General features: G+C 37.6%; 2 protein-coding genes across 12 annotated transcripts; both read right to left on the bottom strand.

Annotated features, from left to right (window-relative positions):
- Nucleotides 1-13,333: 13,333 nt before the first annotated feature.
- LOC103978183 (transcription factor bHLH49-like) lies at nucleotides 13,334-18,143 on the bottom strand. 11 transcript variants are annotated; one of them, XR_001977088.2, is made up of 10 exons: nucleotides 17,988-18,143; nucleotides 16,713-17,383; nucleotides 16,426-16,626; nucleotides 16,286-16,351; nucleotides 16,132-16,200; nucleotides 15,948-16,019; nucleotides 15,765-15,830; nucleotides 15,630-15,687; nucleotides 15,493-15,543; nucleotides 13,721-13,787 (listed from the first exon to the last, which is right to left on the bottom strand). XR_001977088.2 is itself a non-coding variant. In XM_018823170.2 (9 exons), exons 1-8 carry the CDS (start codon nucleotides 18,031-18,033, stop codon nucleotides 15,508-15,510), a joined length of 1,362 nt encoding a protein of 453 aa, XP_018678715.2. In that variant the 5' UTR covers nucleotides 18,034-18,143; the 3' UTR covers nucleotides 13,334-13,787; nucleotides 15,493-15,507. The 11 variants fall into 11 exon arrangements, 8 of the variants coding, with proteins under 8 accessions (XP_018678715.2, XP_018678718.2, XP_064955428.1 ...); XR_010485192.1 differs by having other exon boundaries at nucleotides 13,727-13,787; nucleotides 16,426-16,623; nucleotides 16,713-17,488; nucleotides 17,988-18,126; XM_018823170.2 differs by having other exon boundaries at nucleotides 13,334-13,787; nucleotides 15,630-15,830.
- A 4,933-nt stretch (nucleotides 18,144-23,076) lies between these two features.
- On the bottom strand, nucleotides 23,077-24,668 carry LOC135607488 (uncharacterized). The gene is made up of 3 exons (XM_065099351.1): nucleotides 23,927-24,668; nucleotides 23,730-23,848; nucleotides 23,077-23,642 (listed from the first exon to the last, which is right to left on the bottom strand). Exons 1-3 carry the CDS (start codon nucleotides 24,666-24,668, stop codon nucleotides 23,187-23,189), a joined length of 1,317 nt encoding a protein of 438 aa, XP_064955423.1. The 3' UTR covers nucleotides 23,077-23,186.
- Between the last annotated feature and the right edge of the window lie 2,386 nt (nucleotides 24,669-27,054).

Here is a 27,054-nt window from a genome sequence, read left to right as displayed (position 1 = left end):
CTTTTTGGAAGGGATCTTAAGATCTTGCTTACGAGATCAAAATTCAAAAAAGATTTACCAAGAACTCTTAGATTATTGACGACATCCGTGAAACGGGTGTACATATCGCCTATAGTCTCACTTGGTTGCATTAAAAAAAGCTCAAAATCATGCAATAAAATGTTAACTTTCAAGTCTTTGACTCTACTAGTTCCCTCGTGCATGATTTCAAGTGTTCGCCAAATATCAAAAGTCGTTTTGCACGTAGAAATCTGATTGAACTCATTTTTGTCCAAAGCGAAAAATAAGGCATTCATAGCCTTTGCGTTTAAAGAAAAATACTTCTTCTCTAAATCCGACCATTCGTTCATCGGTTTAGAGGGAAGTTAAAACCATTTTCAATAATATTCCATAAATCTAAATTTATAGAAATCAAGAAAACTCTCATTCAAGTTTTCCAATAAGTGTAGTCCAATCCGTTAAACAACGGTGGACGAACAACCGATAAGCCCTCTTGAAAGCCATGAAGAGCCATTTCTCTCAGCTGTAAATCCGAAATGAGAAATACCGGGCTCTGATACCAATTGTTAGGCTCAAGAGCACTAAGAGAGGGGGGGGGGGGTGAATTAGTGTAGTGGAAAACTTTCGATGATTTAAAACGACGTTCGTACGATAAAAACGATTTCGGTAAGAAAGCCGATTCAGAAATCACTTTAACTTGTGATTAAGTGAGATGCAATTAAAGTAAAGATATAGAGGCAGTTTACAGATAAGATAGAGAACATAATGTAATTGCAAACCGAAATACGACGTTCGTACGATAAAAGCGATTTCGGTATGAAAGCCGATTTGGAAGTTGCTTTAACTTAGATTAGGTGAAGTATAGTTAAAGTAAAGCTATGAAGGTAGTTTACAGTTAAGATAGAGAACAGAAAGTAAATGCAAACCGAGATTTAGAGTGGTTCGGTTAATTTTGATCCACTTTTGGCTTCCTCCTCCGATGAGGTCATCGACATCCACTAGAGGCCTTCCTTCAATAGGCGAAGGCCAATCACCCTTTTACAGTTTCACTCCTTTTGACGGGCTTAGGAGACAACCCTTACAAACTTTTTTCTCCTCTCATGAAGGATCAAAACTTGGAAGAAAAGAGGGAGGAGAACTTCTAGCCTTTACAACACTTTTGAGCTCTAAAAATCACAGAGTAAGATTGGATTTTCGATGCCCTTTCATGCAGGAAAGGGTGGGGTATATATAGGCCCTAAACTGGTTTGAATTTCGAGCTCAAAAATGTCTTTTCCCAGATTTTCGGGGTCCTGGCGGTACTACCTCCTGACTGGGGTGGTATAACCGTTTGACAGAGCCCGGAGACCGAGCTCTGGCGGTGACACTTCCTGACAGGGGTGGTTGCACCGCCCAGTCTCGCTCGAAGACTGAGCCCAGGCGATGCCACCACCTGACTGGGGCGGTTGCACCGCCTAGTCTCGCTCGGAGATTGAGCCCAAGCGGTGCCACCGCCTGACCTAGGCGGTTGCACCGCCCAGCTTTCCTGGGAGACCATCTCCTGGGTGGTGCCACCGCCGACCTTGGCGGTGCCACCGCCTAGTAGGAATTCTGGTCCGAATGGGTTGATCCATTCGGCCTAATTTGGGTCTATCAAGGGCCCAATTGCCCCCAGATTAAGTTAATGGGATCAACTCCCATTCCTAACTTAATCTATATGCTAACTAAGATATTTCTTAAGACATTTACTGCAACTTGCTCCAGTGCGTCAATCGCTTCTTCCGGCGAACTTCCGGCGAACATCCGACGAACCTTCGACGATGCTCCGGTGGACTTCCGGCAAACTCCTGGACTTACGACGATTCACTTGGCAAGTTCCGATGAGCTTTTTGGTAAGCTCCTAGACTTCTTGGATTTGTTCCCGTAGAACCTCCGATGACCGTCCGGACTTCCGTCGAACTCTCGAACCCTCAACGTGATTATAGTCTTGACTCCAGCACAACTCTTGCTGCATGTCTTACTTCCATCGTAGTTAATCCTGCACATGTAAAACAAAACTTCGATCGAGACAATTAATCCTAAGCAATTAACCAAGTTGTCTAGCATGTCATTGGTCCCTCGATGCCTCGTCCGATTTTTCGGCGCATCATCCTCTCCTACGGCCTATTGCCCAATCAGCCAGTTGACTCCGCAACTCTGACATCCTTGGCACAATACCCGCTCTTCTTGGCCCGATGCCCGAGTCCACAACCTAAAGCCTTCTGTCGATACGTCGACCGATCCACCGGCCTGACGTCCAATCTTCTGACATGTTCCTCCGGCACAACATGATTTTTCCTGCTTTAATTGTCTCATCCTGATCGAAGCATCCTGCGTCACTCAAAACGCAGATTAAATCATAAACATATATCAAGTGGTTTCATCATCAAAATATGAGATTCAACACCAACAACACAACCTCATAATCCTGTAGCCTCCAAACATCTTATGACAATATGCTCCAAGAGTGGTATTTTCAAATCACGTCAAGTCCTTGATCTACATGCCATCACAGAATCCTCATCTAATACCATTGAACCCACCACCTTCACTCAAGCCCAAAAATCTCCACACTAGCATAAAGCCATGTATGAATAATATGATGCCCTCCTCTATAACTCAACATGGAACCTTGTACCTTTTTATCATACACAAAATATCATCGGGTGTAAGTGGATCTTTCAAAGTTAGCGAAACCCAGATGGATCTGTTGCTCGATATAAAGTACATCTAGTTGCCAAAGGGTTTCATCAATGATTGAGTTGATTTCACCGAGACATTCAGTCCAATTGTTAAGCTCACAAAAATCCGACTTATCTTGAGTCTGGCCACCACTAAAGGCTGGCAATTACGACATTTGGATGTTAATAATGCCTTTTTATAGGGGACTCTAACTAAAGATGTCTTTATGCAACAACCTCCTGATTTCATCCATCCTTAGTATCCAAGGCATGTTTGCAAACTACAAAAAGCTATTATGGACTTTGTTAGGCTCCAAGAGCCTAGTATACTGAACTTGGCTCATTTTTTACTTCAGTTGGCTTTATCAACTCCAAGTCTGATACCTCGTTATTTCTATGACAACAACATAGAGTTATGATATATATTCTAGTGTATGTGGATGACATTATTGTCACAAGCAATAATCCTATAGAGATCCAAGCATTCATCAAGCAATTGACAGATCGATTCTCCCTTAAAGATCTAGGAACCTTGAACTATTTTCTAAGCATAGAAGTAACATATACATCCTTAGGTCTCTTCTGTTAGGATCAAGAGCGGCACTAGGGGGGGGGGGTGAATTAGTACAGTGCAAAAATCATCGATTTTATAAAATATTCGTTCGTTGAAAACCAATTTTGAAAAGTGCTTGACTTTAGAGTAAATGAACTAGCAGTTAACTTGGAAAGTAATAACAGTAGTGAAAAGCAGAATGGAAATGAGCACAGTAGAATTTATAGTGGTTCGGTTATTGTGACCTACATCCACTTCCGATTCCTCCTCCGTTAAGGTCATCGGCGTCCACTAATGGTCTTCCTTCAATGGGCGAAGACCAACCACCCTCTTTATAGTGTTTTCTCCTATGCACGGGTTTAGGAGACAACCCTTACAAGGCTCACACCTCTCTTGAATGATCACAACACTAAAAAAGGGAGGAGGACTTTTAGTACTTTTACTACACTTTTAACACCCCAAAACTTCAAAATATTTGTCACACTTTCGTTCCCTTTTATGCAAAAAAGGGTGGGGTATTTATAAGCCCTAATTGCTTCAAAATTGGAGCCAAAAAGTTTCTCATCACGGATTACCGGGGTATTGGCGGTACCACCACCATTATTAGGCAGTACTACCGCTTGCAGACTAACACTCGATGATACCACTGCTTAGTTTGGGCGGTACGACCGCCTGATAGAGCTCGGCGACCGAGCTCTAGCGGTACCACCACTTGGCAGCATTAATTACCGGCGGTACCACCACCTAGTCTAGGCGGTACCACCGCCCAGACCACCTAGGAGACTGAGTCACCAAGCGCCATAGCTGACCTTGACTTCAGGTGCTGAATGGGCTATTCAACCATCCCAGTTTAACCTTGTTAAGGGCCCAGTTGGCCTCAACTGAGTTAGTGGGATTACCTCACATTCCTAACTCAACTTAAGGTCTAGCTACAATAATTAAAACATTTAAACAAGCAATATTTGTCTAATATGTCGATTGTTCTTTCGGTGATCTTCCGGCGAACTTCTCGACAAACTTTCGGTGAACTCCCATCGAACTCTCAGCGAACTCCCGATGAACTCTTGGCAAGCTCCCAACGAACTCTCGATGTGCTTTCGGCAAACTTCTAGCACATCATCCAAATCTTCGACGTATCATCCGATCTTTGACTCCGGCCCAACATCTGCTTTATATCTTACTGCTATCATAGTTAATCCTGCATATTTATCTCAACATATAGATTAGATCAAACACTTTACCAATTGATTTCTTCATCAAAATCTGAGATTCAATAATCCCCCTCTTTTTGATGATGATAATCAATTGATGACAGAGTTAACCTTAACTCTCCCTATCTATATCCCATACTTGAGAAAAGATATTTTTGAATTCAAGGTTTTTGAATTCAAGCATTAAACCGATAAGTTATATTCATTTAAACTTATCAAACATGCACATCATAATACTTATCATGATTTACCAATTCAAAATACGATACCACATATTTATCAATAAAAAATAATGTTAAGACTTGACATCTATTTTCAAGTCTAATGATGATAGACAATCATCATTTTCAAGTATGATACGAATTTCAAATATGAAATTTAGCAAGATAATAATTCTTGATAAAAGATAACAATTCATCATTCCAAGGCATGATATCTATTGTAAATAGTAAGTTAAGCTCATGATACCTTATCATAATGATAGACAATTATCATTCTTGAAACATTTCAAGTATCTACAATGTATATGAAATACATTTTGATATGTTTCAAGTATTTATGATGTGTTGCGACGTATTTAACGATTCTAATTATATTTCAAGCATTTATAAAACATTTAAGCATTTATAATAAGATACATTTTATCTCAAACATGCCAATTTATCATCAATTTACCACATTTCTCCCCCTTTGTCATCAACAGAAAGGAGAACCATTCAACAATGCAAGTGTGGTAAACAAAATTAAGGAAGTTTCACAGCAATTTATCTAAGCCATAAAGGAAAGTAAGCAAAAACTTTTCATGATAACCTTTTTGGATAAGCTAATATTTTTACTCAAGGGCTTTTTAGTTCTTCTTTATATGTGAAAGTTTCTTTCTTCCTTTGTCATAAAAATAAGAAGAAGAGGAAAAAAGGTAAGGAAAGAATCCATTAAGAACCAAGTTTATGAAATGATTTGAACCAAGTCAAATTTAGAACAATAAATGAGTTTCACTAAATCATGCTTCAATTTTAACAAAGAGAAGGGATTCATAAAAAGGATCAAAAGATCTATGTGAAATTAAATCACCATTCTTGCAAGTATCATCACACACTAAAAATTCATAAAATTTGTCTTTCATGAGAAGAGTAAGGAAGAATTCATGGGAGAGGAGCATCATGAATAAAACTTCATAAATCAAATATGTTTCTAATTAAAAATTCACAAGAGTGAAATTCGTGAGAGATGCATTTGTTAATGAATTCCATGAGTGAAGGGACTAAGTGTATCAAAAATCATTAAGTTTGTATGAAATAAATTTTGATACCTAGTAGATTGATATGCCAGATTTCATGAAAGCCTTATATACAAAATAAAATAATTTCATAAAAGTCTTTAAAAAAAATCGAGAAAGTTCAAAAAAGATATACATCAAATTCATGCATTCGGACAATTTAACATCCCTAACTCTCTTCTAATAAAATTAAATTAATCTTCATTTAAAGGTTTTGTAAAGATATCGGCTAATTGATGTTTTGTATCAATAAATTCTAAAGATATTTCATGATCTCTTATGAAATTATCTCTAATGTCAAAATGTTTAGTTCTAGAGTGTTGAATATGATTTTTTATTAAACATATTGCACTCGTGTTATCACATTTTATGGGAATGTTCTTAAGGTGAATCTTATAATCTTTTAATATATTTTTCATCTATACAACATGTGCACAATATGCACTCGCCGTTTTGTATTCAACTTTGGTTGTAGATAGTGCAACCGAGTTTTGTTTCTTGGAAGACTAAGAGACAAGTGCATGACCTAAGAGTTGACATGTTCCGAATGTGCTTTTTCTATCTATTCTACATACAGCAAAATCTACATCAACGTAAGCAATTAGTTCAAAGTTTTCATATTTTGGATACCATAATCCTATATTAGTGGTTCCTTTATGATATCTAAGAATTCTTTTAACTACTTTAAGATGAGATATCTCAGGATTAGATCGAAATCTAGCACAAGTCATATGCTAAACATGATGTTCGGTCTAGTTGCGGTGAGGTATAATAAACTTCCTATCATAACCCTATAAGCTTTTTGATCAAAGCTTTCTCCACTTTCGTCAATTTATAACTTAGTGGAGGTACTCATAGGAGTATTGATAGTCGTTCAACTATCCATATTAAACCATTTTAGCAAGTCTAATGCATATTTTATTTGATTAAGAAAATACCGTCACTAAGTTGTTTGATTTGTAAGCCTACAAATAAAATTAGTTCACCCATTAAGTTCATTTCAAACTCTTGACTCATACTCTTAGCAAACAATTCGTATAAGGATTCATTTGTAGAACCAAAAATAATATCATCAACATAAATTTAAATAACAAAAAAATTATTTTTAAAATTTTTAATAAACAATATAGTATCGACCTTATCTTTAGAGAAATTATTTTGGATAAGAAATGAGCTAAGTCTCTCATACTAAGCCCTTGGGGCTTGTTTTAATTCATAGAGAGCTTTAGTTAATTTAAACACATGATTCAGAAAATTATCATTCTCAAATCCGGGAGGTTGTTAAACATAAACTTCTTCGGATATAAAGCTATTAAGAAAAGTACTTTCGATATCAATTTGAAATAATTCAAAAGTATTACTTCTAGCATAGGCAAGGAGCATCCTTATGGCTTCTAATCGTGCCACATGAATGAAGCTTTCATCATAATCGATACATTCTTCTTGGTTGAAACCTTTGGACACTAATCTAGCATTGTTTCTAACTATGATACCAAATTCATCTTGCTTGTTTCTAAAAATTCATTTAGTACCAATAACTAAATGGTCATTTGGCTTAAGAACAATCTTTCACACCTCGTTTCTCTCAAATTGGTTCAACTCTTTTTGCATTATGATAACCTATGAATTATCTTTCAAGGCCTCGTCAATACATTTATGTTCAATTTGAGAAAGAAAAGCGACATTGGCATAAAAATTTTTAAGAGAAAAATGAGTTTGAACCCCTTTTGATGTGTCTCCTATGATTAGCTCCTTAGGATGAGCATCTACATACTTTCATTTCTTGGGTACGGATGTTTCGGAAGAAGATATATCCAAGTTGCTAGTTGGAGGAGAGGGTTCATTTAAATACAAAGTATCAAAATTAAGATCATCATCAAACTCATTTTTCTTAAATTCGAAAACTTCATTAAAGACAACATGAATAGACTCTTCTATAACCAAAGTTCTTTTGTTAAATATACGAAAGGCTTTAGAAATGGAAGAGTAGCCAAGAAAAATCCCTTCATCAGATTTTGCATCAAACTTTCGTAAGACATCTTTTTTATTTAAGATAAAACATTTACAACAGAAAACTTTAAAATATGACATGTTGGGTTTTTTGTTATTCCATAATTCATAAGGAGTTTTAGAAGGTAATGGTCTTACTAGAACCCTATTCATGACATAGCATGTCATATTAACGGCTCCGACCCAAAAATATTTGGGTAGGCTATGTTCGTTCAACATGGTTCTTTGTCATTTCTTGTAAATTTTTATTTTTTTCTTTCTACTACTCCATTTTGTTGAGGATTTCTTGGAGTAGAGAAATTGTGATTGTATCCATTAAATTCATAAAAATTTTGAAAAACATGGTTTTGAAATTCGCCACCATAATCATTCCGAATTGATGAAATCATAAAGCCTTTTTTATTTTGAACAAGTTTACAAAACTTAGAAAAATACCTAGAGCAATCACTTTTATATGGCAAGAAGTATGTCCAAGTGTATCTACTATAATCATCCACAATTACAAAGGCATATTTGCTACCTCCTAGGCTTGATGTATCAATTGGTCCAAATAAATCCATACGAATCAATTACAATGGTCTAGAGGTGCTCATTTGATTCTTTGGCTTTAAACTACCTTTTATTTATTTTCCTAGTTGACATGCATTACACACATTATCTTTAATGAACTTAATATTAGGAATACCTCTTACAAGTTCTTTAGATGAGATTTGAAAGATTAGTTCAATGCTAACATGACCTAATCTCTTATGCCAAAGCCAAGTATCGTCATTCAAAATCGAAAAATATATTTCATTACAAAGATCATCAATGTCGATAGTATATACATTATTTTATTTTAGGGCAATCATAGATATATTTTTGTGTGGTTTTTCAATAATGCAAGCATTGGATTCAAATCTAATGATATATCGTTTATTACACAATTAACTAATGCTCAAAAGATTATGCTTTAAGCTATCGACCAACAATATATCTTCAATCAAAAAGTTGGATTTATTACCTATGGTTCCTTTGCCAATAATTTTACCCTTGTTGTTGTCTCCGAAGATGACATACCTTTCATCTATGCTAGTGAGCTTAGAGAATTGAGATGGATCTCCGATCATGTGCCTTGAGCATCCGCTATAAAGGTACCATCTCTTGCACCTAGCTTGTGATGGTAAATATTTCTACAAAAAAGCATGATTTTTAGCTACTCATTTGACCTTGGGTGCCTTAAAAATCGATCGACTTAACTTGTCATTTTGCATAGAGTTTTTTACAGTTCCTTTATGAACCCAAATCAATTTATGTGGACTACATCTCTAAAATGGACATTTATAAGCAATATGTTCGAGTTTGCAATAAAAGTTATATTTGGTGCAGGGTGATACATGTAAGGTAGGGCCTTTAACAAAAGTGGTTAGATTTTGGTGAGAGCTACTCACAAATCTGATTCTGCCTCTTCTATGAACGTAACCCTTATTGGCAAGGATCATGTTTAAGGACTTGCTACTAACTTCAAATTTTTCTAAGGTTTCATGTAGTTATAAATTTTCCTTTTTAAGTGTTTCTAATTCATCAAATTTTGTGCAAGGAGTTAAACTATCATCATATTCAATTTTTAATCTATCAAAATCATTAACAAGAGAAGTATACTCCTTTTTTAATAGTTTATACTTTTTACTAACTAATTTACATTCATCAAATAATTCATAAAAGGCACTTAAAAGCTCATCGAAAGATAAATTTGCATCTAATGAACTACTTACCTCATCTCCGATAGCCATCAATGTGTAGTGAGCAACTTGCTCTTTGTTGGTTGGCTCCTCTTCTTCGGATGCACTTGAGTTGTCCTAAGTTGCTTTAAGCGCTTTCTTTTTCTTTGGTTGCTTCTTCTTTGCTTGGGGGCATTCACTTTTGAAATGTCCCGGCTTCTTGCATTCGTAGCATATAACCTTGGGTTCTTTCTTGAGTTCAATTTTATTTTTTATGTCATTTTTAAATTTATTCCTTTTTATGAATTTTTTTGAACCTTTTTGTCAAGAGTGCCAAGTCAATTATCATAGTCCTTATCACTTGAACTTTCTTTCAAGTTGTCTTCATGAGTTTTTAGTGTTATATCCTTCCTATTCTTTGAAACGTTATTCTCAAGCTCTTCATGAGTGTTGCAAGTCATCACATAGGTCATTAGTGGCCCAATAAGTTATTCGAGGGGGAAGTTATTTAAATCCTTAGCCTCTTGAATGATCGTTATTTTAGGATCCTAACACCTTGGAAGGGATCTCAAGATTTTATTAATAAGTTCAAAATTCGAAAAAGATTTGCCAAGAGCTTTTAAACTATTGACGACATCCGTAAAACGGGTGTACATGTCAACAATAGTTTTTCTTTGCTTTTTCTGAAACAACTCATAAGTATGAACTAAAAGATTTATCTTCGACTCCTTTACTCTACTAGTGCCTTCGTAAGTGATTTCGAGTGTGTGCCAAATATCAAAAGTCATTTCACAAATAGACACTCGATTGAACTCGTTTTTATCTAAAGCGCAAAATAAGACATTCATAGCCTTGGCATTTAAAGTGAAAGTCTTTTTCTCCAACTCATTCCAATCGTTCATTGGAAGAAAAGACTTTTGAAAGCCATTTTCCACAATATTCCATAACTCAAAATCCATATAAATTAGAAAAATCCTCATTTTAGTCTTCCAATAGGTGTAATCCGTCCCATTGAATATGGGTGGACATGTAATTGAATGACCCTCTTGGTTACCGGCAAATGTCATCTCTCTCGGGTTTCAAACCAAATGAGAGTGACCTTACTCTGATACCAATTGTTAGAATCAAGAGCAACACTAGGAGGGGGGAGGGGTGTGGGTGAATTAGTATAGTGGAAAAATCATCAATTTTATAAAATATTCATTCATTGAAAACCAATTTCAGAAAGTGCTTGACTTTAGAGTAAATGAACTAGCAGTTAACTTATAAACTAATGGTAGAGGTGAAAAGCAGAATGGAAATGAGCACACTAGAATTTATAGTGGTTTGGTTGTTGTGACCTACATCCACTTATGATTCCTCCTCCGTCAAGGTCACCGGCGTCCACTAATAGTCTTCTTTCAATGGGCGAAGACCAACCACCCTCTTTACAGTGCTTTCTCCTTTTCACAGGTTTAGAAGATAATCCTTACAAGGCTCATAACTCTCTTGAATGATCACAACACTAGAAAGGGAGGAGGACTTTTAACACTTTTACAACACTTTTAACACCCTAAGACTTCAAAATATTTTTCACACTTTCGTTTCCTTTCGTGCAGAAAAGGGTGGGGTATTTATAGGCCCCAATAGCTTCAAAAATAGAGTAAAAAATGTCTCATCCTGGATTTTCGAGGTACTGACGGTACCATCATCATTATTGGATGGTACTACTGTCTGCAGACTGACACTAGGTAATACCACCGCTCAGTTTAGGTGGCACGACTACTTGACAGAGCTCAGAGACCGAGCTCTAGCGGTACCACCACTTGGTAGCATTAACTGCCGACGGTACCACTGCCCAGTTTGGATGGTACCATCACCCAGACCACTTGGGAGACTAAGTCACCAAGCGGTACCACCGTCGACCATGACTTCAAGTGCTAAATGGGCTGTTCAACCGGCCCAGTTCAACCCTATTAAGGGCCTAATTGGCCCCTAACTGAGTTAGTGAGATTACCTCCAAATGCTAACTCAACTTAAGGTCTAACTATGATAATTAAGACATTTAAATAAGCAATATCTGTTCAGTATGTCGATTGTTCTTTAAGTGATCTTCCGACAAACTTTCGACGAACTCCCAACGAACTCTCAGCGAACTCCCGACGAACTCTCAACGAGCTCCCGATGAACTCTCGACGAGCTCCCGATAAACTCTCAACGAGCTTCCGGTAAACTTTCGGCACATCATCCGAATCTTCGATGTATCAACCGATCTTTGACTCCAACCCAACATCTGCTTTATGCCTTACTGCTATCGTTGTTAATCCTGCACACTTATCTCAACATATAGATTAGATTAAACACTTTACCAATTAATTTCATCATCAAAATCCGAGATTCAACATCTTCCTATCACAAAGAAAATATATTCAAGATTTATTATTAATGACAAATATGCAGGATGCAAATGCGGTTACAACTCTCCTCTCTACTAGTGAATCACTCAAATTATCTTATGAAAGTTATGCTATGGAACCCACTCAATACCGACAAGTAGTTGTCTCTTTACAGTACTTAGCTCTCACCCGTCCAGACATCTCATTTACAGTTAATAAATTATCACAGTTTATGCTGCGACCATCTACTATACACTAGTCAATAGTCAAATGAATCCTGCAATATCTTAAAGAGACCCTCAATCATAGTCTCTTTCTCCGTAAACACTCTCCACTTCATCTCCATGCCTTTGCCGATGCTGATTAGGCAAGAAATTTTGATGATAGAACATCCACTTCAAGGTATATTATCTTCCTTCGAACTAATCCAATTAGTTGGAGTTCTATAATACCGTGCCATCATCACTGTCGTTGCAGATCTCAATTGGATCATAGATCTGCTCAAAGAACTCAGCATCAATTCCGCTCCTATTTCTATAATATATTATGATAATATCGGAGTTACCTATCTATGTGCCAACCCAGTGTTCCACTCTTGCATGAAACATACTACTATCGACTTCCACTTCATGCAAGATCAAGATGTCCAACATCAACTACGTGGTTCTCATATATATATACGATTGATCAATTAGTAGACTCACTCACGAAGCCTCTCACTCGTAAACTATATGCATTGCATCGGTCTAAGAAAGACATCTTTGATATTAGCACCATCTTGCGGGGGTATGATAGCAGATAAGATTTCCTCAATTATATGAAGAAATCCTCTATTCTGTTGAGGAAATCCTCTATTCTGTTGAGGAAAATCCCTCTTCCTAATCTGTGTAAATAGGAGAGGGACATATTAATGTATTCAAGCTAAAATTACTTCAATAAAGTTTCTTAATAAATCTTCTTCGATAAAGGGACGAGGCAGCATGAGTTGCACGAGCAGACAGCACACTACATTGGTGGTCCAAGTTGATCCGCAGCTCAGCTTCCATGGCTTCTGGACCAGTTGTGGTTGGAGATGGTCCAATTCCAACAACCAGAAGATCTTTGTCGGATCACATGTTGGTGCAGCAGAGACTGCCATGATTGATGCGCTCTTCATTCCATGAATCCCGACAGCAAACACCCATTTCCAATTGAAATCGATGATGAATCCAAGTCAAACTCGGTGCTTGAGCATCTGAGTAGAACATGCAGTGTTCTCTGAACAGAGTTCAATCGAAGTTGTTGTCTTGCTTCTCTGTGAATTCTGGGCTGTTGTAAGCCCATAGAGAAATGGGTGATAAGGCCTGTGAAGTCAGAACCTAAGATTATAGACATGCACCATAAAAAATATGATTGAATCGATCGAGACTGCAATATTATAGCAAAAATCTAACTGGAAGTATATGAAAACATGATGAATCAAACAGAACCAGCAGAACCACGTGAGCCAGAAGTAGAAGAAGCACAACATGACTGCAAAATTGATGTTCCATTTTGATAAAAAAAATAAACCCATTTTACATCCGAGCTTTCTCTTCATGTATCAGCTGAGCTTTTTATCCTATATGTCATTACAAATGAAAAGCCAACTCTTAATGTTGAGAAACATTCACTGTCTCTCTATAATTACTTCCAAAAGCATAACGGCCCGCTACATCATGTAACATGTAGAAGAGGAATGCTGAATCTTCTGTACGATCTTCTACCTCTTATCCCGGTCTTCTGATCGATGAGTGCTTTTGAGTGATCTAGCCGCAAACCAAGGAGGCACAATGAGATTTTAGGATGTTAGCACAGGAACTTGGTGAGAGTAGTTGTTTTAGATGGTGAAGCCATCAGGTTTAGTATCCATCTCTGGTGCATTTGGAGGAATAGCACCGTAGGTCATTTGCATGACGACCTCTTTGTTCCAAGGATTGTGTATCTGTGGAAGGAAAAAAGAAACACCAAAGTTAGGTTGCTATATATATACATATGTGTCGACAGTTACTCATCAGTTAGAACTTGCAATTTGAAGGTGAGAGCAAAAAATCCAAGATCCAATTCTGCTGAAGAATCTTTCTCAGTTTTTACTATATGCAAGGTATCATTATCTTCGGACTTCCTTGATTCTAGTCTACTACCAAATTGATTAGAAAGCTTATTATAATTAGCTACCAAATGTTTCAAATGATGAGTTCCGACAATTGAGCTTCCAAACTAGAACCTTAAATAACTGAAAAAAAAAGTTTTTTTTTTGCATGAGAAGAGGAATTTTAAAGGTAAAGAATTGACTAATTAAATACATTTCTTATGCAATCTCATATGGAACTAGTACTAATATATAATACAATCCTTGGGTGAATGGGAAGAGTATATTTCAATTATATGGTGATAGAATACGAAAAGACCTTGGGGCTCCCAAAGATTCGAAGGTTTCCGAGTTCATTACTAACGGTACCTGGTGTCTCCCTAATCCTATTTCTCCTGAAATGTTATCACTTTGGCCGACTATCACAACTATTCCAATCAGGAACAACTCTTCAGATATACTTATTTGGCCTCATGACAATCGTAAATTTAGTGTCGCATCCACATGGAATTAAATCAGACAAAGAAATAACAAGTAGATCCCAAGCAGTTGGACATGGGATCGACCGAGATCACAAAGACATTCCTTATGTACATGACAAGCCCTTCTTAATAAACTACCCACAACAGACAATATAAAGAGAAGAGGTATCTATCATGTTAACCGATGCTCCCTTTGTATGCAACAAGAAGAAACTGTTGACCACCTCTATTTTTCTTGTGACTATACTAAATGGATATGGAAGGAAATTCTCTAATGATTCAAACTCAATAGGCTGCCGCAACCAAAATTGCATCAAGAATTAGGCGACCTCATACAATGTTTCTCAAGTAAAGGGCCTTTTACACAATTGGCAAATTTTACTTTCAGATGTGCTATTTGGTGGATACAGAAGGAGAGATGTAACAGAATCTTTGAGTGTCAACATACAAACAATGCTCAGCTCTTGACAGAGATTATTAGAGACTCGAGATCATGTATGGAGCACGATCTCAAAATGGAGCACTTTACATGAAGAGAAAAAAATATTTTTGTCAAATTCAATTTTGCTATTAGCTAAAGATCTTGGGCATGATATTAAATGTTGCACCCACAGGTAGTCTTGGCATATCTGGACATTACATTTTATTTGTTGGCTACAGTTAGGAGTTATAGTCTACAGCATGTGTAGTCATAACTACCGCATGTATACTCTATGAGTTACCTGGCTTCGTCTATGACTTGTATAGACAAAGTTATTTGTATAAACTTTACACATAATCAATTTACTTTTACTTACCAAAAAAAATTTTAGAAAAATAAAACAAATGAGACAGTTACCGGGGATAAATCTTGAAGCAAGATCGATTCATGGGAATTGAATAAAAGGAAAAGGTTTATAGCCTAGTAAACAACTTTAAGGTCAAAGAAAATGAAATGTTTATGTATAGTCAATCATAAACTACAGAAACAGATAATTCAATTCAAGAAAAGCAGATTCTTGAAAAAAATAGATGACACTAAACAAATTTCCTCTACAATCATTCTTAAATTATTTATTCTGGTTAGATCTCAGAACCTCTTTCCTTCTCCTTCAATTTGTCCCTTTTGGTGTCCTTGATCCAAATACCTACTCTCTTTCACATGTAATAATCAATATAATCTGATTTATCATCTCAAATCAGGTAGAATTAAAGGTCTGATAAGTAGGATTACCTGCAGAGAAGACTCTTTATAAACACTGGTTGTTGATAATTGAGCATTCATGTCTCTCCTAAGTGCCTCTGAAGGGTTAATAATGGCAGAGATTGCAGAATGCATCAAACCCTGCTGAGATGGATATAGAGATACCTGAGGATAAATCATCTCCTGCGGCAATCCAGTTGCAGATGAGCAGCCACCATGAGAATGTAGAAGCTGTTTGTGAAAGGTCAAATAAACCAAGTAGTATCATTCATAAATCTTTTCATTATGAAATCCTTTCAACTTAGCAACAATTGATTAGCTAAAAATGAAAGAAGAAAAGTTTCTCACGTTTTTAGCCAGAAGCCCTTCTGTGCTGAATTCGGGTTGTGGATTGACAGCAGCAAGCTTCATGGAGAGGAACTTAACAAGAAAAAAAACAAGATAAATAATTCAGTGTATTTCATGATTCAAAACAATGGTTAAATTCTAAAGAGACAGGTAATTTGCAATTGCAATTTCCATAGAAGCTTACCTCAACCTGACTTTGGAGTGACTGAACATAGTTTATGATCTCATCCAGCATAACTGCTTTCCCTGTGACCTACAGATTAGAGTCTCACATCATACTCTAGGATTACAGAAGTCAAATTTTCACAATTTACAGACAAAATGCCTCTTGAACTTACTTTGCTGCAACCAGGCACTAATTCCTGAAGATACTTCATCCTTTCACTTATCTTTTCCCTTCTTACCTGAATCCATCAATTTCAAATACAAACATTTTAAGCTTCCTAAAGTATGCCATTAGAATCAATTGGAACCTTACTCTTTCTGCAAGACTGTGACTATTAGTTGCTTGTCCACGCCGTGCTCTAACATGAACACAATCCCCCTTTGCAGCTTCTGAGCTATATTTTCCATTCTTTCCACTGTGCTCGGAGCTGTTCTGGTCTACTTTTTGTTTACCTTCAGTGGTCTCCTTTGTGGTCTCTGAGGATGATTGTGGGCCTCTTTTCACCTCTTCCTTCTCCACATCGTAGCAAAACAGGATTATAATCAAGTGTTGATCAGCACAGGAAACAACAACATCTCAACAAAAAGAGATGAAATTACCTGAGTGGTCCTCCTCTTCTTAGGAGATGAATTCCTAGCTGCATCAGATGAATCAGTGTTCCCTTCCTGACCACCTTTGGTGAAATTGGCTTCACGGGATTCGCAGTCTATTTGATTAGTGATCAGACCTCTGTTGACGGATGCATTGTCAACAGGGAGCAAGACACCATTTTGTACAGTTGTATTCATTTCAGTCTTCCCAAGCTGGATCTCAGTAACATCTTCCATGGCATTAGTATACGGAACCATTGATTCAGATGGACGAAATAGGAGGTTCATGCCACTAAAATTACCACCACTGAAACATGGAAACCTTGCTGCCCGTTCAACTAAGGCCGTTTCAGCGGGGAAATGAGGCAGTCTTGGGGAAGAAATTCCAGGAACAGTCGATGGCAGCATCCCTCCGGAGGACACTGCAACTGGTTCTCCAATCGGCACACAATTAGCGGCATGGTGGTTCCAGAGGCCAGGAGTGAAGGGCTCCATCTCCGAAGCTGAAGGATATGGAGACGAGGTCACCAAATTCATAAGGCCGGCAGCCATGGAGGAGGTTGAGGTGTTGAATTGCCAGTGATCAGAGATGCCAGAACTGTGGTTGCTCAAGTGATTGCCATGGTTCTTCTCCAGCTCAAACTTGTTATTCTCATTCGTATCCATCGGTGTCTTCAAACCTTCAAGAAGGCAACGAGAATGAACTAGTCGAAGCAATGAAGAGTCAGATTAATCCTCCTCCTTCAGATCTGATAACACTTACCCCAATGAACAGATTTCGTTTCCTAGAAAGAGATACAATTAGCAGCACATCAGAAGAAGGGTTGGAGGACTGAAAGCCAAAACAGCATGTAGGAGCTCAGTTTCACCAAGCACACTGATCTCGGAAGCAATTCCTCAAAAGGCAAAAAGAGCAGCAGGGCATCCATGGAAGAAGGCCTTGATTCAGATATCAATGCTAATAAGGATTCACAGGTCTTACACCAAGTTCATGTATTGGCTGCCAAGATTTCCCTATTACCAGAGAAAGCTCAGGAAATGGACAGAGAAGACAAGGAGTGAAACGACAACGCAAACAGAGGATTCCCACCTATCAGCAAACCTGGGAGGAAGAAATATTGCATCGGTGGGGGAGAAAAGGGCAGAACTCAAGGCATCCTAATCAAAGCTCGCACCTTTCGCTTGCTCAAAGCCCCACAGCTAACAGAAACCACCCCCACCCCCAAGCCGATCACACAGTGTACAGTAGGAACAGCAAAGATGCCCATTAAAGTTTCTTCTCACCTTTAATCATTCTGCTCCCGTCGAAGGCAGGTTCTGTCGAAAGCATTGTTGGAAATGTGAAAAGCTTGGATTTTGCTGCTGCTTCCTCCTCCTGCTCAGGGAGAGAGACGAGCACACTCCGCTCCTACAAACCGGAGTGCTGCTTGCTGCGAGAGATTGAATTCCAATCCTACCCTCACACGGCTGGAATATTCCGCAGGAAGTTTTTACAAATCAATCCTTTCAAAGGTTAGAAATAGCAAATCAATTCTTATCATTTTTTAGATAACATATGTCACCTCCTTATCTATAATATATCAATAAAAAACCGCTGATTAATCATAAATATTTTTTAAATTAAATAAATACATAAAAAATTCTTTGAATCCGAATATGTAGTTTGGAAGGCCCTTTTTCGGGCAATGTATAATTATTATTGTTATTGTTAATAACGAATAGAAAGAAGCAATAACATATACATAAATAGAACTATTGGGCCTCTCAATAACCTCTCCTTTAAGTAGGGGAAAGTTGTCTTCCCTAAGCACCGAATGATTTTTTACTATTACCTTCTCTCACAAGGTAATCATTCTTAGACACCGGTCCAATTTCAAATCTCCCAAAATAATTACTATGGTATTATCAAAGATTTAAAAAGATTTAAAATAATTTTACTATAAACTATAACTAAATATTAAAATATTTTTAACTAAATTAAGAATATTGCTCAATAATACCAAAAGATTCATTAATCAATTATGAATAACTTATGTATGTTAGGATCAAGAACGACACTAAGAGGGGGTGAATTAGCGCAGTGGATAAAAATGATAAATTTTAACGATTTTGAAAAACTTCGTTCAATGAAATTCTAAGTTCAACGAAAACCATTAATTTGACTCGAATAAGTTTGCAAGTGAGTATTGAAAAGAAAATTGGATAGTTTGAAGTAAAGTAAAATACAATAAAGAGAATAAATAGTAAGGAAAGAATACATCAGAATTTATAGTGGTTCAGTTGTTGTGACCTACATCTACTTCTGATTTCTTCTCTATCGAGGTCACCAACGTCCACTAATGGTTTCCTTCAATAGGCAAAGACCAACCACCTCTTTACAATACTTTCTCCTTTTCACGGGTTTAGGAGATAACCCTTACAAGCCTTATACCTCTTCTTGGATGATTACAAAACTAAAGAAAGAGAGGAGGAGGACTCTTACACTTTTACAACACTTTTACACCCCAACACTTAAATATTTTTTCACTTACATATCACTTTGTTACCCTTTCATGCCGAAAATGGTGAGGTATTTATAGGCCCTAATGGCTTCAAAATTGGAGCAAAAAAGTGTCTCATCTTGGGTTTCTGATGTACTGGCGGTACCACCGCTTGACACTCTGACACTGAGTGATACCACCGCCTAGTCTAACAATACCATCTCCTGACAGAGTCTTGGATATTGAGCTCTAGCAGTACCACCGCTTAATAGGGTGACCACCTAGGAGACCATTCCCTAAGCAGTTCCACTGCCCCAGTCTGGCGGTGTCATCGCCAAATAGGGTCCAATTGGGCCTTGAATTAGGCCCAAACCAGTCCAATTAAGGGCCCAATTGGCCCTTAACAGGGTTAATGTGATTATCTCCCAAACCTAACCCTAATTATATGCTAACTATGATTTCTAAGGCATATACTAAACAAAACAAACCCGATAAATCTAGGTTTTTTTCAGCGAGCTTCCGACGATCTTCCAACGGACTTTCGACGATCTCTCGGCAATCTTCCAATGGACTTCCGACAAGCTCCTAGATTTCATGACGATCTTCTTGGCGAGTTCTAGTGAGCTTCTTCTCGGTGAATTTTAACAGTATTTCTAATGAACCTCTAGACTTCTGATGAACTCTCGACTCCTAAGAAAATCTCAATCTTGACTCCGGCACTTCGTTTTGCTTTATACCTTAATCACTATCATAGTTAATCCTGTACACTTTTCTCAACATATAGATTTGATCAAATAATTTACAAATTGATTTCATCATCAAAATCTGTGATTCAACAATCTTCTCATTTTTTTATGATGATAATCAATTGATGATGGAATTAACCTTAACTCCCCCTATCTATATGTTATACTTGAGAAAAGACACTCTTGAATTCATGGCCTTTGAATTCAAGCATCAAACTGGTAAGTAATATGCATTTGAACTTATCAGCATACACATCATGATACCAATCATGATTTACCATCTCAAAATATGATACTACATATTTATCATAATACAAATGATGTTAAGGCATGACATCCATTTTAAGGTCCAATATAGAATGATGATAGACAATCATCATTTTCAAGTATGATATGAATTTCAAATATGAAATTTAGCAAGATTCAAATTTCAAAGATGACAATTCATCAATTCGAGGCATGATATCAATTGTAAGAAGGAAATTAAGCTCATGATTGACACCGGGAGGGTAAAATGCAGAATGTATTTCGAAAGAAAACCGATGCAACAGTTTCTCAGATAAAAAATGTCACAGTAGACAAAGACGAACTCTTGAAGAAAAGTTGCAGTACAGTTGTATTTGTTGGAATGAGTGTTTTGAATAGAAAAGACACGAACTCATAATAAAACTTAAAGAAGATCGAAAAATAGTTCACCACCAAGTTAAAATTATTAGGATCAAGAGCACTAAAAGTGGGGGGGGTGAATTAGTGCAGTGAAAAAACTGTCGACGATTAAAACTGCATTCGTAAGATGAAATTGTTTTCGACGTAAAACCGTTTTCGGAAACTTAACTTGAAAGCGAGTTCGTAAGGGAGTGCAGCAAAAGTAATAAGGAAGTAAAGCACATATGAACGTTTGCAGTAAGGTAAGCAGCAAGAATAAATGCAAACTAGAGAGCACCGTAATTTTAGAGTGGTTCGGTCAATCTTGACCTACATCCACTTTTGGCTTCCTCCTCCGATGAGGTCACCGACGTCCACTGGAGGCCTTCCTTCAATAGGCAAAGGCCAATCACCCTTTTACAGTTTTACTCTTTTTGACGGGCTTAGGAGACAACCATTATAGAATTTCCTCTCTTCTCTTGAAAGATCAAAACTTGGAAGAAAAGAGGGAGGAGAACTTCTAGCTTATACAACACTTTTGAGCTCTAAAAATCATAGAGTAAGATTGAATTTTCGGTGCCCTTTCATGCAGGAAAGGGTGGGGTATATATAGGCCCCAAACTGGTTTGAATTTAGAGCTCAAAAATGTCATCTCCCGGATTTCCGGGGTCCTGGTGGTACTATCTCCAAACTGGGCGGTACGACCCCTTGACAAAGCTCGGAGACCAAGCTCTAGCAGTGCCACCGCATGACTAGGGCGGTTCCACCGCCCAACTTTCCTGGGAGACTGAGCTCCTAGGCGGTGCCACCGCCGACCCAAGCGGTGCCATCGCCGGCCAAGAAATCTGGGTCCGAATGGGCTGATCCATTCAGCCCAATTTGGGTCTGTCAAGGGCCCAATTGCCCCCAGATTAAGTTAATGAGATCACCTCTCATTCCTAGCTTAATCTATATGCTAACTACGATATTTCTTAAGACATTTACTGTAACTTGCTCTAGTGCGCCAATCGCTTCTTCCGGTGAGCTTCCGGTGAACTTCCGGCGAACATCCGACGAACTCTCGACGATGCTTCGGTAGACTTCCGACAAATCTCTTGGACTTACAATGATCCACTTGGCGAGTTCCGACAAGCTTCTTTAGCAAACTCCTAGACTTCTCGGATTTGTTCCTATAGAACCTCCAACGACCGTTTGGACTTCCGTCGAACTCTCGAACCCCCAACGTGATCATGGTCTTGATTCTAGCGCAACTCCTGCTGCATGTCTTACTGCCATCATAGTTAATCCTGCACACTTATCTCAACATATGTATTAGATAACAAATGACAATTGACTTCATCATCAAAATCTGAGATTCAACAATCTCCCCTCTTTGATGATGACAATCAATTGATAACAGAGTTAACCTTAACTCCCCCTATCTATATGTCATACTTGAGATAAGTCATTCTTGAATTCAAAGCCTTTGAATTCAAGAGATATATTGATAAGTTAAGATCATTTAACCTTATCAATACTCCTATCATGATTCCTATCATGATGTATTTATCTGAAAATGATGTCAAGGCTTGACATCCATTTTCAGGTTTTACTTTTCAAATATGAAAGATAGCAATTTTAGCAATTCATCATATGACAAGATATCAATATGTAAAATTACGATGTAAGTTCTTGATATCTTAACATAATACAAATATTTCAAGCATTTAGCAATCATAGCATTTCATCACTTGACAAGATATCAATTTGTAGAATTACGATGTAAGTTCTAGATATTATAACATATGGCAATAACATAGTGCAAATATGGCAATCATAGCAATTTTATCACCAATTTATCATATATTTCGATGCAAGCTTTTGATATCTCAACATAATTCAAATTTAAGAATGGCACTCATAGCATCAATTCATATAACATTAAATTCAAATATGGAACTCATAGCATCAATTCATATATTTCTCATTTAAATATGACACTCATAGTATCAATTCATAAATCATATATTTCTCCCCCTTTGTCATCAACAAAAAGGATAATGACATAGGCAAATTTTAACTAGGTTTATGTTATTTTTCAACAATGAGTGATAGGATACCAACTATACAAACATCTCAAGAAAACTTGACATGAAAATAGCTTTTATTACTTCTTCCTTTTTATTTATTGTTATCTTTTTGCATGAAGGATGAAAGCCATTTGTGAAGTTCAAATCGATAAGATATTAAAGCAGGCTTCATTTTTGCAAGGATTAAGATATATATGTGAATCAAATCATTGTACGTAAAAATATCTTCCTTTTATAAGAACGAATCATCAAATCTATTTCTCGAAAAATATTTTTCACATGATAACAGTGATTTAAAAAGCGCTAGGCGCCAAAAGGCGCCAAGGTCCAAAAACGCCCGAGGCGCTAGGCGCTCGCCCAGGCGCTCGCCCGAGCGAAGCGAGGCGCTAAAATATAAAAATATATAATATAATTAATAAATATAATTATTTAAAATTTTAAATAAAAATATGCTATTCAATTAAGAAAATCTAATATACAAAATCACAATGTCACATTAACAAAAAGTTTCAAAATTCAAAACATTAAAATTTTACATCAAAGTCATTCATCATAATCAATATTATCGTCATTTTCACACAAATCATCTTCATTGAATTCGTCTTCTTCCTCTTGTTCTTCGATTCCTTCCTCTTCATCAAGATATGTTTCATTCTCTATGTCTTCAACAATAGCAGGAGCCGAGCTTGATGCTTTTGCACTCATTTTTCTCTTTGACATCTGTCTTGTATATGTTTGTAATTCTCCAGCACCTGAAGCTCTTGCCACATCTCCCCACGTCAATCTATCATCTTCAAATACAAGCTCGTCTTCAGCATCTTGCAAGTTAGCACCCATTTCTCCTACTAACCACTCATTTGAATCATCAATATCTTGCAATGAGATTGAATCAAATCTATTTTTCAAATCATGACGAGTCTTCAAAGCTTGATTATACTTTATGTAAACAAGATCGTGCAATCGTTGATGTTCTAACCGATTTCTTCTCTTCGAGTGAATCTGTCATGTCATATAATTTAAAAATATATTAATATATATATCTAAATAAATAAATGAATTAAAATAAAAATATTTAGTAATACTTACATGCTCAAAGACACTCCAATTTCGCTCACAACCCGAAGCACTACATGTCAAACTAAGTACTTTGATAGCAAATTTCTGTAAGTTCGGGGTGGAATTTCCAAATAGACTCCACCATTCAGCTGCAAAATTTATGTTATTATTAGCAATAACATAGTAACATAATATATATGAAATTAATTATATCAAATTATTAATACCTGGAGAGGTAGTTGTCCTGGATCGAACGGCAATTGGAATTCCAAAAAGACCTTCAGCATTTTTATATAAAGATAATTCATGAATAATCTTATCTTGAACCTCAATGCTGGGAACTAATCTTGCAACACACTGATATAACCCACCCAAAACTTCTGCATCAAATCCAACAGATTTAATCTTATAAAAGAATTCAGGGTTCAAATAATATCCTGCTGCATGTAAGGGACGATGAAGTTGACAATTCCATCTTTCGTCAATGATTGTAAAAATTTTCTCATATTTTTCTTCATTTTCATTAAAAGATCTTTTAATCGTCTCCTTTGCTCTATCCATAGCCTCATAAATATATCCCATTGCAGGCTTATTTTCATTATCCACCAACCGAAGGACTCGAACAAGAGGGCCCATTACCTTTAATATATAAACTATATGATTCCAAAAGGATGGCATTAAGATGATATCAGCAGCCCTCTTGCCTTTTGCTTCTTTTGCCCATTTACTTGTCACCCATTTCTCAGAGGTAAACATATTTCTCAGAGTATGTTTTTGACGATGCACGCTCTGTAATGTCAAGAATGAAGTAGCAAATCGGGTAACACCATGTCTCACTAATTCTTTATTCCCTGTAAATTCTCTCATCATATTCAAAGCCCCAATGTGATTATAAAGAAATCCAACAACAAAAATTGCCCTTTCTAAGGTTTTCTTGATTTCTAAGATCTTTCCAATATCTTCCAACATTAAATCAATACAATGTGCTGCACATGGAGTCCAATACAAGTGTTGTCTTTTTGATTCAAGCAATTTACCTGAGACAAAGGATAACAAAAATGATAAGACTTAAGAGTTTAACACACTTAATTGAAGATAAAATAATTAACAAAATCAAAAGATGAATATTACCAGCTAAAACATAATTGCTTCCATTGTCGGTTATGATTTGAACGATATTTTGTTCTCCAATTTCTTCCACGAAGTTGTCAAGTAAATCATATATCTTGTCTCCAGATTTTACAAAAGATGAAGCATCTATTGACTTCACAAACATAGTCCCTAAAGAACAATTAACCATAAAATTAATTATACTCCTGCGCCTCCTGTCAGTCCAAACATCTGACATAATAGAGCAACCATGTGTTGCCCATGATTCTTTATGACCCTTTAGTAAGTCATTTGTATAATTCAACTCTTTTTGCAGCAATGGAACTCGCATCTCATAATAACTTGGAGGTTTTAATCCTGCACCATATCTTCCAATAGCTTCAATCATATCCTTAAAACTGTCTAAACGAGTTGTACTAAGGGGAAGACCAGCCTGATAGAAGAAGCGAGCAATGTGCTGAATTGTTCTTCCTCTTATTTCTTTATCACAAGCATCACTTATATTTGTTTGTCTCAATTTTGAGCCTCCTGCTTGCCCTTGTTGTTTCTGGGATCCTTGAAGCATATATAGATCCATCGGTCCTTTTCTACCTTTCTTAGTACTCATAACTTCTTTTCCTTTTTTGTCGTATACTCTTTTTTCACTTGGGTTAATACTTGCAGAATAATCTTCTTCTTCATCCCTGAGATGTTCAACATTGTCTTCTGGTAAATTCCCATAAGATTCATTCTTTTGTGTCTTCTTTTCATTCATATAATTCAGCAACTCTTCTTTTACCTCAGGTGGACATTTTTTGCAAGCTGCTGCATTCTTGAAATTTCCTACTAGATGTTGTTTTGCACGAAAAATACCACCTCTGGTAGTCTTATCGCAGAATATGCAAGTCACTGCATTAGGATCTTTCGGATCCTTCAAATAATTATACTTCCATGCAGGATCTTTTTTTGATACCATTGGAGACTCTATTGAGTTGCTCTCTACACTTGCCATTTTTGTTGAAACCTAACAATAATTTCAAATAAATAAAAATTAACAACATTAAAATCAAAGTAATATATTATTAATCTATTAACAGAAAATTAATCATTTCAAAATTCAAATAAACTTAATATTAAGAGTATACTGAGGAGAAACGAGGAAGCAGCAGTGGCGAGCGGCGGCAGCAGCGTCGGCGGCAACAGCAGTGGCGAGCGGCGGCAGCAGCGTCGGCGAGCGGCGGCAGCAGCGGTAGCAGCGGCGAGCGGCGGCAGCGGCAGCAGCAGCAGCAGCGAGCGGCGGCAGCGGGAAAGGGAAAGGGAGCGGAAGGCGCGAGCAGCGGGAGGCCTCGAGGGAGGCGCGAGCAGCGGGAAGGCTCGCGGGAGGGCTCGCAGGAGGCGAGAGGGCTCGCGGGAGGCGCGAGCAGCGGGAAGGCTTGCGGGAGGGCTCGCAGGAGACGCGAGCAGCGAGAGGGCTCGCGGGAGGCGCGAGCAGCGAGAGAGCTCGCGGGAGGCGCGAGCAGCGGGAAGGCTCGCGGGAGGCGCGAGCAGCGACAGCGGGAGCAGCGGGAGCAGCGGCAGCGAGCGACGAGATCGCGATCGGGATCGGGATCGGGATCGAGAGCGGCAGCGGCAGCAGGTTAGTGTTGGGTTAGGGTTTGGGTTATATCGGTTTAGTTGGTTCGATTGAACCAACTAACAACCGAACCAGGACCGAACCAGACCTAAAATTCTGGTTCGGTCGCCTTGGTTTACCCAGGCGCTCGCCCGAAGCGCCCAGCGCCTGGGCTCGGGCGAGCGCCCAGGCGGCGCCTGTTTGAAGCGCGCCGCCTGGGACATTAGCGAGGCGCTCGGGCCTCGCCTCGCCTCGCCCGAGCGCCTAGGCGAGCGCCCGAGCGCCTTTTGCAATCACTGCATGATAAGTCTATGAGAAATACATTTGCTAGATGATTCCATATGTCAAAAATCAATGAAATGAATCAAACTCGATGTGACATATGTTTATTAGGTTCGGAAGAGAATAATGTATCAAGAAAATCCGATTGTTAGGATCAAGAAAATCCGAAAATGAAATTTAACACTTTCATGCATTCGGACAAGGTTTTGCTATAGATTTTCAAATACAATCAACATGCTTATTATCATAGAAATTTTTGTAATCAAAATGCATAATTTCCAACATGTAATTAAGACATGTAATTATGTAAAATCATCATGACAATTAAGTGATTTGATCATTAAATCAAGAAAGTCCGAAAAACAAGTTCAT

This window comes from Musa acuminata, chromosome BXJ2-3 (assembly GCF_036884655.1).
Source record: "Musa acuminata AAA Group cultivar baxijiao chromosome BXJ2-3, Cavendish_Baxijiao_AAA, whole genome shotgun sequence".
In the NCBI taxonomy this organism is placed as follows: domain Eukaryota; kingdom Viridiplantae; phylum Streptophyta; class Magnoliopsida; order Zingiberales; family Musaceae; genus Musa; species Musa acuminata.
This window is presented reverse-complemented; position numbering and strand designations above follow the sequence as displayed.

What these genes read in the sequence shown, in the direction of transcription:
- LOC103978183 (XM_018823166.2), bottom strand. Translation starts at nt 18,033, where the DNA reads ATGCTTTCGACAGAACCTGCCTTCGACGGGAGCAGAATGATTAAAG. An exon ending in AGAAGAGGAGGACCACTCAG is followed by an intron (nt 16,627 to 16,712) that starts GTAATTTCATCT and finishes TACGATGTGGAG; the next exon opens with AAGGAAGAGGTGAAAAGAGG. An exon ending in ATAAAGAGTCTTCTCTGCAG is followed by an intron (nt 13,788 to 15,629) that starts GTAATCCTACTT and finishes TTCCTTCCACAG; the next exon opens with ATACACAATCCTTGGAACAA.
- LOC135607488 (XM_065099351.1), bottom strand. Translation starts at nt 24,668, where the DNA reads ATGTTGGAAGATATTGGAAAGATCTTAGAAATCAAGAAAACCTTAGAA. An exon ending in CAGGACAACTACCTCTCCAG is followed by an intron (nt 23,849 to 23,926) that starts GTATTAATAATT and finishes TAAATTTTGCAG; the next exon opens with CTGAATGGTGGAGTCTATTT. An exon ending in ATTGGAGTGTCTTTGAGCAT is followed by an intron (nt 23,643 to 23,729) that starts GTAAGTATTACT and finishes ATGACATGACAG; the next exon opens with ATTCACTCGAAGAGAAGAAA.